The sequence below is a fragment of the Prionailurus bengalensis genome, chromosome X, assembly GCF_016509475.1.
Source record: "Prionailurus bengalensis isolate Pbe53 chromosome X, Fcat_Pben_1.1_paternal_pri, whole genome shotgun sequence".
In the NCBI taxonomy this organism is placed as follows: domain Eukaryota; kingdom Metazoa; phylum Chordata; class Mammalia; order Carnivora; family Felidae; genus Prionailurus; species Prionailurus bengalensis.
In genome coordinates this window covers 126,783,714-126,798,279 of record NC_057361.1, presented here as the reverse complement: position 1 = coordinate 126,798,279, position 14,566 = coordinate 126,783,714, and the positions used below count along the sequence as shown (strand labels likewise).

The following is a 14,566-nucleotide window of genomic DNA, read 5'->3' as shown; positions in this document are numbered from 1 at the left end:
GAGCGCCCTCTCCCGGAGAAGGCTCGCCCGGACGCCTCCCCCGCCCACACAGCTAGCAGAGGCGACGTGAGCGGGGGGGCCACGGAGAGCCAGGCCGCGCTAGCCCGCGCCCCGCCCCTTCCCCAAGGCCGGCCTCCTGGGTGGTGCCACAGCGCGCGTGCAGCGGCAGCCCAATGGGGGCGCGGGGAGGGTGGGAGGGGCGGGGGGCGGGCACAGGCAGGGGGGCGGGACGGGCGCAGCGCTTTGGGTGTGATTGGCAGCTGGGTCAGCCGGTGAGCCTGGGGCGGGGGCGGGGCGCGATTCAGAGCGCGAAACATGGCTGGACTGGGTGCTGGCGGGGACGGCGGCGGCTACCGGGACGAGGGTGACGACGGCGTGCTCAAGGCGGCCGTGGAGGTGTTCGCGAAGCTAAAGGTGCCGCGGGCCCAGGGAGCCACCCGGACAGCGGCGGCCGGGCGGCGGGGAGGGCAGGGCCTACAGCGGAAGTCGGCGGCGCGACGCGCCCGCCCTTGTGTTAGCTCTCGGCTGCGGCCTGTGTCCCGCTGCAGGGGCGGCTGGGGGGCACCTGTCTCTGCTTCTTGGGCCTCCACGCTTGCCGTCTGCGTGGTCCGTGCCTGGTAGTTCGGGCTGGCGCCACGCGGGTGCTGCCCCTTAACTTGTGTTGCAGGAATTCTGCGGGACCTGGCTGGGCGCAGGAAGCAAGCGCAGACGCGGGGAGGACACGGGCCCTGGCCTCCAGGAGCTCGCGGGGTGTAGGGGGAGACGGACGGGCGGGGTCCGTGTCACCCTGTCGAGTGGGAGTCAGGTGCCCGTGGGGAGGAGACCCGCTCCACCAGGTCCGACCGCCGGCCGGGGTCCCGCACGCCCTGCTTCTACTCCGCCCCACCCCTCGCCGGTCCCCCTCCCGTCCCCTGCAGACCAGCGCTACGGGCGCTCTCACTCGACTTTTCCTTGGGTCCCCTAGCCGGGAGCCGGGATCAGAATCTGGCAATCTCGTCAAAGCCCCTAGTTGCTACTAGGTTACACTGCGCGGAGGGGGCGTACTTGAGGAGGCGGGGTGGCAGGCCACTGCAGGTGGGCTGAGAACGAGGGGAATTGAACTCTGGGCCAGACGGAAGGACAGTGGGAGGGGCAGCGCTGCTGGCCGCGTGCCGGCCGCGGGGGTGGGGAGCGCGTGTGCTCACCAGCCTGGTGTGAGGGAAGGTGCATGGAGAGCATGAGCGCAGAAGTGCAGCTCTGCCCTTCGGTCAGACTTTCTAAAGCTTCCTGGTTTTCCCTTTCCTTGCTTAGGACCTCAACTGCCCGGTCCTGGAGGGTCTTTATATCACAGAACCCAAGACCATTCAGGAACTGCTGTGTAGTCCCTCGAAGTACCGCTTGGAAATCCTGGAGTGGATGTGTATTCGGTAACATCTTTGTTTCTTCCTCCCAGTCCCTGGGGTACCCCCCTCGGGGCCACTCAGCCCACCTGGGGAAGGGGGAGGGGTTGATATTTTTACAAGCAGTGGTACTCCCAGAGGGCTTCATACCTTTACCCCCGGACATCAGGAGAACAGCTGTTTGGGAAAGAAGTGCCAGCCACGAAGCCCCACGAAAGCCGGGCTCAAATTTGCCTTGGAGGTGCTGCCCCCACCCCCACACCAGGGCTCTAGTGGGCCATTTGCTGCCCTGCTGAAGTGCTGCGTGGTGCTTCTGAGTGTTCTTCTCGCTCTACTAGTTTCAGACTTGACAGGGCCCCCATCCCTTCATTCTCAGTCTGGAGTTGTGAACTGTCTTACGTCTTGCCACTGAGGAGTGACAACCAGGGCCGAGACCCTGTTTCCCAGTCCTTCAGGTCAAGGTGTGCCCTGCTGTGTGTGCCTGGCACTCTGCAGGGGGAGCAAAGCCTGCCCAGATGGCAAGGGCAAAGATCCAGAAAGTCTTAAGGGAAGTCTGTTCCTTAGGAGCAGCAGCCCCTGAGCTGAGCATCTGTTTTAAGGCTGCAGTGCGGAAGGCTTGACCAAGCCTCATGGAGAACAGCCTCCTGTACTGTTGGGCGTGACCCCGGGGCCCTCTCTGGAGTGGGCACGGTTGGTACGGGAGTCTCTCAGGAGGCCAGGCGTGGGCCTGTTCCTCTTCAGCCTTGCCTGTCTGCCCTTGCAGCTAAGGAAGATGCCCGGGCAGGTGCCCGGTACTGGAGCAGCAAGGATCCAGCCTGCACCCAGCTGGTGTACTTGCCAGGCCACGGGACGGCAGCAGGCCTTGCCCTGGGCTGGGTGTCCAGGGAATGGCTGGGAGGAAGAGGAGGCATTTGCATGTTAGGGCCTCTGCATTTCCAGCAGCCTGTCCTGTCTTCCAGGCCTCAGAGCACTCTCATAACCTTTTCTCTCCCTCCTGGAAACACCCTTCAGGTCTCTGCATGTTACACATTCTCTTACATGGCCTTCAAAGACCCAGCTCACATGGCCCGACTCCTTTTAAAGTAGCTCCCAAGGGCTCCTGGGTTGCTTAGTCACTTGAGCATCCAACTCTTGATTTCAGCTTAGTTCATGATCCCAGGGTTGTGGGATCAAGCCCGCTCCATGCTGAGCTTAGAGCGTGCATAAGATTCTCCCTCTCCCTCTGCCCCTCTCCCTGGCTCACACGCTCGCTCTCTCTCTCCCTCTCCCTCTCCCTCTCCCTCTCCCTTTCTCTCTCTTTCTAAAATAAAAAAAAATAAACTCTCCCCAGCTCCCAGGGCAAAACATATCCATCTTTCCCCTGGATACCTACAACCTTTTGAGCATATCGCTACCAGAGCCCTCAGCCCATGAATTCTGTCTTGGCCTGCTGTCCTGTCTGGCTCTGCAAAGTACTGGGAGCTGCTGGAGAGCAGGTAGCAGGTAGGACTCCTGCATCAGCCCCAGGCCACACGTGTGGTCCAGGCTGTGGGCTGACAAGCAGGTGCATGGACACATGCGCACCCATGTGTCCTTCTGGGCGCCTCAGGCTCGGACGGGTGTCCTCAAGGAACGGGGACTCCAGTGCTGCAAAGGGCTCAGGCATGAGCCCCAGACTTGGGCATATCTCTGTGTTCTGAATGTTATGGGTGCTGGCAAGGAGGAGGTGGCATTTGATCTGGGAGGGGACAGATAATGGCGGGTGCTCATTTCAACAGGGGTGAGGGACTGAGGTGTGGGAGGGAGAGCTGGGCAGCAGTGTCCTGAAGAGCAGCTTTGGGGAAGCTCATGCAGAGCCTTGCAAGCCGCGTAAAGGCCTTTGTACCTCACGCTCTAGGCAGGGCCAGCGTGGAGCGACCTTCTGAAGTTGGAAGCTTTGGTAAGGTGACTCGGGGGTTCTGTGGTGGATGGGTTTGGAGGGGAGAGGCTGGAGGCAGGGAGACCAAGATGGAGACTGTTGCAACAGCCCCAGGATGGCAGGAGGCTGGCTTGGAACGACACATGGCTCATGTGACAGTCACTGCCAGCCCTGGAAGGACCAGTGCATGGTCCAGGAATCCAGGAGGAGAGGCAATAGTGGGGATGGGGTCTCTAGCGTTCTCCCAGAACGAGAGAGGCCACAGCCACGTCTTGGAGAGGCTCTCGTGGACAGAGCCCAGATCTGCCTGGCCCAATCTGATGCTGGGGACTGGGTCACCTGCTGCCCAGAGAGGGATGCATGGGAGTGTATGGGTACATTCCTGAAGTGTTTTTAGTACTTTTATAAATACAAGAAGCTGAATCCTCTGAAGGAATAGGCAGGGAACGGATAATTGCTTCTTACGATCGCAACCTGGCAAAAGTGCCCTGGGCCTTTCAAGGGCCCGAAAAGAGGGTTGGATAGAGTTCAGTTTCTCCCATATTTCATGTAGGCTTTCTTTGCATGTGGCTTCTGCGTTTCAGCTCTTGCTTACGGCCGCTCTGTTCACCCCACTCCGGGTGGAACCTGGGAGCTGTAGCTAGTGTCGGCCGTGGGGCTCAGCGTGCTGGCTCTGGCCGGCCCGTGTGCCGAGCTGGCCCACAGCGTGGGGCAGAGCAGGGCCACGGGGTCCCCTGCATTGCTGAATTCAGGGTGCCTGGCTTTCCTTGGCTCCTAAAGAGCTGTGCTTGCTTTTCAAGGCTTTGAGTGCCGTTCCTTCTTGCCCTGCTCCCTGCTGCTTCGGGAAAATCAACTTTAATGAAAGCCCTTTCCAAGTGAGGTCGCTTAGTCTTTTGTGGATTTGTTCTTTAGTGTGTTGAAGTGGTTTGCTGTGGTCCAGCCTGATGGATTGCTGAGTGCTCTCTGCTCCTTGGCGCCTTATGAGTGGGAGCGTCGCCCAGCAACCAGGCCCAGGGCCCAGCCTCCTAGCGTTTCACACGGCGGGGGGCTCCTTCTCCCACTCCTTTTGCCCCACCCCTTTTTGGCAGAAAAGTTGGCTGCCTTAGTGAGTCTTGAAGACAGGCGATATAGCTGAGGCTCCCTCTCTGCAGTACTTCTGCGGCGTGGAGCCCGGGGCCTCAGGTGCAGGGTGGCCCCACCAGCTCCCAGGTCCCAGTATTGTCAGGGCAGGTGTGGCCTGGGACGCAGGCATTCATTCGGAGGTGTGGCCCCAAGGATGGAGAAGTGAGCCCGCTCCGAGGAACAGCTGCCCTGCCCTTTTCTACCATGCAAAGTCAGCAGGTCCCTAGGGCTGGCAGGCCACTACACCATGATGGCAGAGTGGAGTCCCGGTCCCCACTGTCCTGTGGAAAGAGCCTCTTCATCTTTCTGTAGGGGGGCCTGCCCTGGCAGCCAGCTCCTGAGGCTCCCTGGCAGGCAGGTGTTAGTCTCAGCAGCTGGAGCGATGTCCCCACGGCCTTGGTGTTGTGCTAGGCCTGGTGCTAGGGGCTGGGGGTGCAGTGTTCAGATCGTCCCGTGATCATGGAGGAGACCCAGTCTGGGGGGCCTGGGCCGTGAGTTGCTTATGACGCTTGCCTTTGGATGTGGTCTCTGGAAACGGTTTTGCCCATCAGCTCGGTGTCTTAAGGCAAGATGCTTATGAGTGGCCACTGTCCCATGTATCTATCTGGTATCATCAGGGCTGGGGCTCTGCTGGACCTAGGGGGACAGCTGGGATTGCTGTCTCCCAACCCAGGGGCTGGGGCTGTGATCCCAGAACCTATCACACTAGGAGCCCCCAAATGGTTTAAAGGTGTGAACTGGAGCCTAATGTCCTGCTGATTTAAGATTTTCAAAAAAGAGAAAACATCCTTCCGTTGAAAGAGCTAAGCATGGGCATTTACTAATGGCACATTATTCCATGGCAAGAGGCCCTGATTATTCATTTGTTAATACACACTGGCTGCCTTTTCTGTGCTGGCTGCCATGGCATTAGAGCCCAGATGTATAAAATGAAAAGTTGGCTCCTGGCTTCAGTGGGCCTGCGGTCTGGGAGGTGGGAGCTCAGTGGAAGGTCAGTGCCCGGGTCCTGCTGTGATGGAGGAATGCCAGGATGTCTGTGGGCCTGGCCCTCCCCCAGCTTCCCAGGGGACACCCAGGCAGGGCTTCAAGGATGCCTGGGCAGGAAGGGCCTTGGTGGACAGCCTTCAAATGAACCTGTAGCATGGTTGAAAGAAAAGCCACCCCTTGGTTCCTTCAGAGCTTCAAGCTCTGAGGAAATCAGGATTTTCCTCTTGGGTGGTCATTTTGTTTATCATGAGAATTTAAATTTCAGTGTTCAGGGGCGCCTGGGTGGCGCAGTCGGTTGGGCGTCCGACTTCAGCTCAGGTCACGATCTCGCGGTCCGTGAGTTCGAGCCCCGCGTCCGGCTCTGGGCTGATGGCTCAGAGCCTGGAGCCTGTTTCCGATTCTGTGTCTTCCTCTCTCTCTGCCCCTCCCCCGTTCATGCTCTGTCTCTCTCTGTCTCAAAAATAAATAAACGTTAAAAAAAAAATAAAAAAATAAATTTCAGTGTTCAAATCCACATTTCTGAGGTTCACTTGCAGAAATATCTTGTGGTTTTTTTTCCCTCTGGTAACTTATGGAGTTGACATTCACATCACATAAAAGCGTCCATATCAAAGTGAACATTTCAGTGGTGTTTAGCTCACGCACAAGTAATTCACTTTTTTAGAGCATGTGCGGGGAGAGGTCACGAGGAGCCTCTGCGGCCCGCTCAGGACTGACCAGTTTTGCTCTTTGCCTGCAGGGTCTGCCCCTCCTGGCAGGACAAGTTCAGCTCATTAAAGGGGGCCCCAGTCGAGGTGAAGATCCAAGGTGAGTCTGCGTTACAGGACTTTGGAGTTGGGGGGTGGATTCTGAGCTTGTGCGTGGCCTCCTTAGCAAGACGGAGTGAATTTCCCATTGGATTGGTGTTTACTTCTGGCCAGCGCACACCCTGGAGATCTTGCCAGAGCCTTCTAGAATCAGGGCACACTCACACCCTGTGCGTAGGCCAGTGAGAGAGTTCCTCTCACAGGGGCATGCGAATGAGACCAAGAATGTGTCACCCTGCCAGCCCACCCGCCAGGGCACCGGAAGCGGGGACTGGTTCTTGCCGATGCCACTGGTGGTTCCGTCCCCATCTTTCTGCCGTGTGCACGCTTGATAGCTCTCCATAGGGCTTGTCTTGTAACTGCTTCTTTTCGATCTTTTGTTGGCAGAAACGGTTCTTAATCTGGTGATGAACGTTAGGCAAAAGGGGATAGGGGACAGTCCTCACAATGGTGTCTCCAAAGGTCAGATTTTCCTGGGCCTGTGTTTGGCCCATCTACTCCAGGGCGGGTGACCTGGACCCTGGAGCCCCAGTGCAGGCCCCGGCTTTCACTGCCAGATTAGTTATCCAGGGACAGTTGTCCCCGAGGCTGAAATGGCCCAGAAGAACAGGGTGTCGTGTCTTGGAGCATGAAGGACCGGCCTGGGCTGCACAGCGGTGCTGCCCTTTCCCCGTTGTGTTATGGCCGGCACTTTCCTACTGATGGGACCACGTCAAGGCCAGGTGAGCCTGGCCATCAGCCTGCATCTGAATTCTTTCACACCCACCCACCCACAGGTACTAACCGTGCCCTTAGTCCAGCCAAAGCCTCGACCTCGCCATCCCCAGCCTAGTTTCCTCTTCTGTAGAGCTGGGGTGACAGCCTCAGCCTCACCCACCCGGGGAAGCGTGCCAAGTGTCAGAGCAGGTGGTAGGACATGGGTGCTTGTCAAAGGGTATAATCCTCCAAAGAGGATTCGGACAATTCATGAATTCATTTGACCGGTATTTGTGGAGTGTCTCCCACGCACCTGGCATCATTTTAGGTGCTGCTCACACGGCCCTTACGTGCCAGCTGGGAGAAACAGGTGATAGATGGAGGCAGCAAAGTTCTGTGTTGCATGGTGAGAAGTGCCATAAAGCAAGCCAGGTGAGGGCAGAGTGGTGCATGGGCGGTGAAGGGTGCTCCTGTGGATATAAGATGGTTGGGGAAAGCCTCCCTCTCTCTCTCTTCGTTTTAAAATATTTATTTACTTATTTTGAGAGAGAGAAAGAGTGAGTATGGGCGGGGGAGGGGCAGAGAAAGAGAGGGAGAGGATGCCAAGCAGGCTCTACACTGTCAGCACAGAGATGGGACTCCATCTCACAAACCGTGAGATCGTGACCCGAGCCAAAATCTAGAGTTGGACGCTTAACCGACCGAGCCACCCAGGTGCCCAAGGCCTCCCTTTTAAACACAGACTTGTAGGAAGGGAGGAAGTGAGCCTGGCAGATCTCAGGAAGAATGGTGTTCAGGGTAACACGACAGCAAGTGCAAAGGGCCTGAGGTAGGCTTGCATGTGCCTTGCAGCTGTGAAGAGCAGCAAGGAGGCCGGGGTGGCCACTGCAGAGTGAAGAGCAAGGGAAGAGTGGTGGGGTGAGGGCAGAGAGAGAGGCCACAGGGCCGGATCAGGCTAGGTCTGTGGGCCATGGAAGGACAGTTTTTATTGTCAGGAAAGCTGTGGCCTGACTTAAGCTTACAGCTGTGGTGTCGCAGGGGCCTTACGGCCGCTGAGCTGCGAACAGGAGGCCCAGGCGGAGGCCGGGAGAGCCCTGGAGGGCTGTTGCGGTGATTCAGGCAAGACATGGGGATGGGGTGGTAGTGGAGGTAGAGCGTTGGCCAGATCCCGGGCTTATCGTGAAGGGGGGGTTGGCCGGACTCACCGAGACTTGGACGTGGCCTAAGCAGGAGAGGAGCTGTGGAGGACACGAGGGTTTGGGGTTAAGGGTTGTGGGTAGAGTAGGCATGCTTGGGGTATGACTGGTATTTGTACTCTGTTTCCAGGATTACTAGCGCTTTCACAAAAACGCTCTGCTCGTTTCTTGCACCAAACCTTCCAAAGCAGATGCCAGAGTTAGGCCTGTTGGATCATTGAGCCATGTCGGCGTAGGAGATGGGCTTTGCCCATGAAGGAGTAAGGGCACTGCCACAGAGCTACTTCGGGGGTTCAGAGCTGGCATTGGCCCCAGGCTTTCTAGCTCCAAGTCTGGGCCTTTCTCTCTGTACCAGATGGTTGCTCAGAAAATGCCCAGGGCACCCTGTAAGGTGTGGCTGGGCACCAGGCAGTGACTCAGTTTCCCAATCTGTACCATGGAGCTGAGGTCTGCCTCCTAGAGCTGCCGGCAAGGTGAAAGGAGACGATGATGATAAAGGCCTGTAGGAAGGCTCCCAGACCTCTGTCAGCTCCTCAGGAGGCTGGCTGCTTCTCCTAGAAGCCAGACAGTGTTCCTTATATGGAAGAACGTCAGATGTGACGCCCTATTTTCAGCCCAGGAAACTGATGCGGGTCACACAGCCAGAGGCATTCCTAGGTATCCTGTCCCCGCCTCCTTGTCCACCTAGGCCTTCTGGGCCCAGCCTGGCCTCTTGGACACCGGCCCACCCATGCTGGAGCGGGAGCACTGTCCCCAGAGCGGCGCTCGGCACTCTGCGTGTCGGTGTGCCCCTGAGCGCACGGTGTCCTCTCCCGCCTGGGTGGGCCTCTGCAGTAATAGGATCCTTGTGTTCTGACAGAGATGGTGAGACTAGGCCAGGAGCTGATGCTGTGTGGGCTGGATGACCAGGAGCTCCTAAAGGTAAGAGAGGGTCTTCTCCGTCCCCACAGGCTGGGGACCTCGGTGAGGCTGGGTTAGGGGTAGGAGGGGTATCTTTCCTCTGGCCTCAGGAAGCCAGCATCCCAGCCACTGTTCCTCAGCCCCCTGCGACAGGAATCAGTAGGATTCCCTTGCACAGACCCCAGCCACCCCTAGGGCTAAGCGGGAAGGCCACTGAGGAGGCCCGAGGCAGATCTCTGGTTATGGTGACTGAAGGGACAGAGCACATCCTGTCCTCGGTCAGTGACTTCATATGCACTGGCACTGTGGTGGGTACTTTATATGCCAGTAGCTGTCACGCTCACCCTTGGCACTAGGTACTTATCTTAGCCCCATTTCACAGGGGAAGTGTCAGACAACTTGCTCTAGGTCACCCAGTGACAGAGCCTGGCCTCAAACCCAGGCTCTGGTCTAAGCCCATGCACTTTCCCTGACTCGCTGGCCCCCTGCAACTTTCTGAACAGAGGTGACCCTGATCCACACCCGCATCAGTCAAAGGAACCCTACCCCTACCCTTAGAATCTTGTCAAACTCTTGAAATAATTATTTTCACGTTTTGGCTATTAAATAATAACATGAATGTCAGTGTATATGTTTTTAACTGAAGACACGTTTTCAGTTCTCTTGGGTGTACATAGCTAGGAGTGGTAGTGACAGGTCAACGTAGTAAATGTAGTACATTTAACGGTTTGAAGAATGTTGTGCCAACCTGTTTTCCAAAGTGGCTGCACCATTCGACATGCCCACTAGCAGTGTGTGAGGGTTCCAGTTCCTCCACATACTCACCAAAATTTGTTCATCTTTTTCATTCCAGTCGTCCTGGTGTGTGGGTTTCGATTTGCATTTCCCTGGTGGCTAATGATGTTGAGTGTCTTCTCATGGGCTTGTTGGCCATTTGGATATCTTCTTTGGAGAAGTGTCTATGTTCAGTTCCCTTGCCCACTTTTTAGTTGGGTTGTCTTTTATTGTTGAGTTGTAAGAATTCTTTATATGTTCTGGATACAAGCCATGTCAGATATTAGATTTACAAACATTTTCTTCCATTCTGTGGATTGTCTGTTCGCTTTCCGGAATTATACTTTAGAGCACAAAACTTTCTAGTTTTGATGAAGTCCGATTTATGTATGTTCTTCTTTTGTTGCTTGTTCTTTTGGCGTTATAGCTAACAATGCGTTGCCAAATCCAAAGTCACGAAGATAGATACCTATCTTTTCTTCTAAGAGTCTTTAAAAAATTTTTAAAGAGAGAGAATGAGAATGAGTGGGGGAGAGGGGCAGAGGGAGAGGGAGAATCTTAAGCAGTGTGGAGCCTGACGCAGGGCTTGATCCCATGACCCTGGGATCATGACCTGAGCCAAAATCAAGGGTCGGATGCTCAACCGACTGAGCCACCCAGGTGCCCCTCTTCTAAGAGTTTTATCGTTTTTAGTTCTTACATTTAGGTCTTTGATCCATCTTGAGTTAGTTATGTATGGTGTAAAGTGTGTCTCCAACTTCATTCTTTTGCATGTGGCTGTTTAGTTTTCCCAGCACCATGTATTGAAAAGACCATTCTTACCTCATTGAATTGTCTTAGCATCCTTGATGAAAATCAGTTAACTAGAAATGTGAAGGTTTATTTCTTGATTCTCCATTCTGTTCCATTGATCTATGTCTGACTTTATGCCACACTGTCTTCATTAGTGTAGCTTTGTAGTGAGTTGTAACATGTGAATCTTTCAGTTTTGCTCTTTTTAAAGATTGCTTTGGCTTTTATTAGTGATTCCACTGAATTTCCACATGAATTTTACAATAAGCTTGTCAATTTCTGCAAAAAAGCCAAGTAGAATTTTGATGGAGTTTGTGTCGAATCTGTGGATTGTTTTGGGAAGTATTGCCATCAACTATATTAAGTCTTTCTATCCATGAACATGGACTGTCTTTCCATTTATTTAGGTTTTCTTTAATTAAAAAAAATTTTAAAGAATGTTTTATTATTTATTTTTGAGAGAGAGACAGAGTGCTCAGTAGGGGTAGGGGCAGAGAGAGGGAGACACAGAATCCAAAACAGGCTCCAGGCTCTGAGCTGTCAGCACAGAGCCTGACATGGGGCTCGAACTCACAAGCTGTGAGGTCATGACCTGAGCCAAAGTCAGATGCTTATCTGACTGAGCCACCCAGGCATCCCTATTTAGGTTTTCTTTAATTTCCTTAAAAGCTGTTTTGTAGCTTCCAGTATATACATCTAAATTTGTTCCTAAGTATTTTATTCTTTATGATGCTATTATAAATGGAGTTGTTTTCTTAATTTCATTTTTGTATTGCTCATTGCTAGGGTGTGGAAATACAATTGCTTTTTGCACATTGCTCTTGTATCCTGCCACGTTGCTAAACTTATTTGTTCTAATGGTTTTTTAGTGGATTCCCTTAGGATTTTTTATATAAAAGACTGTGTCATCTGCAAATAGAGATAGTTTTATTTTTGCCTTTTCAATTTGTGTGTTTTTGATTTCGGTTTCTTACCTAATTACTCTGGCTAGCACTTCCAGTACAATGTTGAATAGAAGTGGCAAGAGTGGGCATCCTTGCCTAGTTTCTGATTTAGGAGGAGAGCATTTGATCTTCACCTTTGACTATGATGTTAACTGTGAATTTTTTATAGATGCCCTTTTTCAGGTTGAGGATACTCCCTTCTATTCCTAGTTGTTGAGTGCTTTTGTCATGAAAGGGTGTTGAATTTTTGTAAATGCTTTCTTTGCATCTACTGAGTTGATTATCTGGTTTTGTCCTTTATTCTTCCTTTATTTGCGATGTTCCAAGTCTCCTTCTGGTATCCTTTCACCTCTGTCTGAAGGATGGCCTTTAGCAATTCTTTTTTTTTTTTTAATTTTTTAATGTTTATTTTTGAGAGAGAGAGAGAGAGAGAGAGAGAGAGAGAGAGAGAGAATGCAAGAGTGAGAGAAAGAGTAGGGGAGGAGCATAGAGAGAGAGAGACATAGAATCCAAAGCAGGCTTCAGGCTCTGAGCTGTCAACACAAGAGCCCAATGCGGGGCTCGAACTCATGAGCCATGAGATCATGACCTGAGCCAAAGTGGGGCACTTAACTGACTGAGCCACCCAGGTACCCCTAGCAATTCTTTTAGAAGTGGTCTGCTGGGTCCAAATTCTCTTAGTGTTCCCCTTTATTCCTGGTGGGTACTGGGTACTGGGCTGGCAGTTCTTTCTCTCCACAGGTTCCAGTGAGAAATCTGCAGTCATTTGGGTAATTTTTCTCCTGTGGGTCATACATTGTTTTTCTCTTGCTACTTTAAAACCTTTTTTCTTTCTCTTTGTTATCAGTCTTCAGTAATTTATGTGTTTGTGCGAATATTTCCTTGGCTTTCCTGTTTGGATTCGTTCAGCTTCTCAAATCTCTAAGTTTGTGTCTTTTCCCAAATTTGACAAGTTTTCGGCCGTTACTCCTTCAAATATTTTATCAGACCTTTTATTATTGTACCACAAGTCCATGATGCTCTTAAATGTTTTTCCCTTCTCTGTTGCTCACATTGGATAGTTTCTGTTAATCTGTTTCCAAGTTCACTGACTCTTGCCTCTGTACCCTCAATTCTGCTATTGTGTTCATCACTTAGTTTTTTATTTCAGTTATTCTTATTTTCCAGCTCTAAAAAAAAAGATACTTTTTTAAAAAATTGTTTCTTAGGGTGTCTGGGTGGCTCAGTTGGTTAAGGTCTGAATTCCGCTCAGGTCATGATCTCACAGTTTAGGAGTTCAAGCCCTGCACTGGGCTGTGTGCTGATGGTGTGGAGCTTGGGATTCTCTTGGGAATTCTCTTAGGATTCTCCCCCCTCCCCCCGCCTCTCTGCCCCTTCCATGCTCATGCTCTCTCTATCTCTATCTCAAAATAAATTAAAAAATATTTTTTAAAAAGTTGGTTCTTTGCTGATGTTTTCTATTTTAACTTTCGTTTCAAGGGAACTCATGATTACTTACTTGGCATTTTTATAATGACTGCTTTAAATTTGTCAGGTAATTCCAACATCAGTGCCATCTTGTGATTGGCATCTGTTCATTGTCTTTTCTCACGCACGTTGACTTTGACTCTGGGTCTTGTTGAGTTTTATGAAGAATGTTGATACTTGTGTTGTAGCAGGTACTTGACCTGGTCAGGCGTAAGCTGCACGTTCTGCCTCCTTCTCTGGCCTGTGCTTCCAGGGTCGGCCCGCTTTCCACAGCCTTTGTGCTACTGTTCAGGCCCTCCCTGCATGTGGACCGCCTGACTGTCAGCCTGGGATCTGGTGTCGGTCTCTCCCCTGTGATCATTTGTCGGTATGCTCCTGGAGATCAGATCTACCCCTGCACGGGTGGGGGTGAGCCCAGACATTCAAAACAGATTTATGGGATCCCTTTCTCTAGTTTGTCACTCCCTGTCCTCTCTTTGATACTATCTGGTTCCTGGGGGAAAGGGCTCTCCTTTGCTGCCCTGCAGCCATAAAGCACCCACTTCTGTGACTGCACCACACTGAATGGAGAGGAAGATTCCCTGCTCCCAGAGTATTGGCTTCTGCAGTTTTCTTTTAGTAACCACCTTTGTTGCTGCGGCCACCAGTGCCATGATATTGCCTGGGGTCTGGGGTCACAGAGCAGAAGGAGAGAAAAGAGCCTGGAGATTTCCCCTACTCTCTCTGAGTGTTAGGGGTTTCCTTTTCCTTTTCTGGAGTTCTCTGTCTGTACTGTTATGTTCCCTTCTGGGTTTGAGCTGGGCTGAGTGCAGGTCTAGAGAGACCAGAGGAGAGAACATGCTAGATCATCACCAGCCTCGATGGTCACCTAGGATTCTGGCATGCGTCCTTGACATGCCTGCTGATACTTGCCCTTCTGAGACTATAGACACCTGCCACATACATTCTGTCCTGCTCTGAGAGGTGAGTATTTAGTGGGAGAGGAAGCTGGTCCTTTCATCTTACCTGGAACCGGAACCCCTCCCTTCCTTTTTATCTTTAAAGATTTTTTTCATTGTGGTAAAATGCACATAGCATAACATTTACCATTTTAACCATTAAAAAAATTTCCCAGCAAGCTCTGAAGGGTTCTATTCTATTTAAAAAAAATATTTTTTATTGTGGTAAAATACACATAACGTAAAATTTACCGTCTGAACTACTTTTAAGTGTGCAATCAGTGTTAAGTAGATTCGCATTGTCGTGCAACCATAGCATGCTCTATCTAGTTCCAGAACATTTTTATCACCCTAAAAGGGGATCCCGTGACCATTAAGCCATCACTCCCTGTTACCCACAGGCCCTGGTACCCGCTACTCTCCTGTCTTTATCTCATATAAATGGAGTCATATGGTATGTGGCCTTTTGTAATGACTTCTTCACTTAACACGATATTTTCAAGGGCCATTCATGCTGGAACATGGATCAGTTCTTCATTCCTTTTTATGGAATAAAAAATAAAAACAAAATAATTCATGTTGGCATTGTTGAGAGCTGGGAGTTGGTGGGGGGCATGGGAGAAAGGAGATATGGAGATATGGGTATAAGATAATTAGGTTTGGTCAAA

General features: G+C 52.1%; 1 protein-coding gene across 3 annotated transcripts in view; it reads left to right on the top strand.

Annotated features, from left to right (window-relative positions):
* Positions 1–285: 285 nt before the first annotated feature.
* HAUS7 (HAUS augmin like complex subunit 7) overlaps positions 286–14,566 on the top strand; it is a 28,273-nt gene continuing 13,992 nt past the window's right edge. The window contains exons 1-4 of one of the 3 annotated variants that reach the window (XM_043571405.1): positions 286–414; positions 1,291–1,406; positions 6,125–6,192; positions 8,943–9,004. In XM_043571405.1, coding sequence (XP_043427340.1) covers positions 316–414; positions 1,291–1,406; positions 6,125–6,192; positions 8,943–9,004 — 345 coding nt within the window. In that variant the 5' untranslated portion in view covers positions 286–315. Of the gene's footprint in view, positions 415–454; positions 837–1,290; positions 1,407–6,124; positions 6,193–8,942; positions 9,005–14,566 lie in introns of those variants that run through there. The other 2 variants (XM_043571406.1, XM_043571407.1) reach the window with 2 other exon arrangements.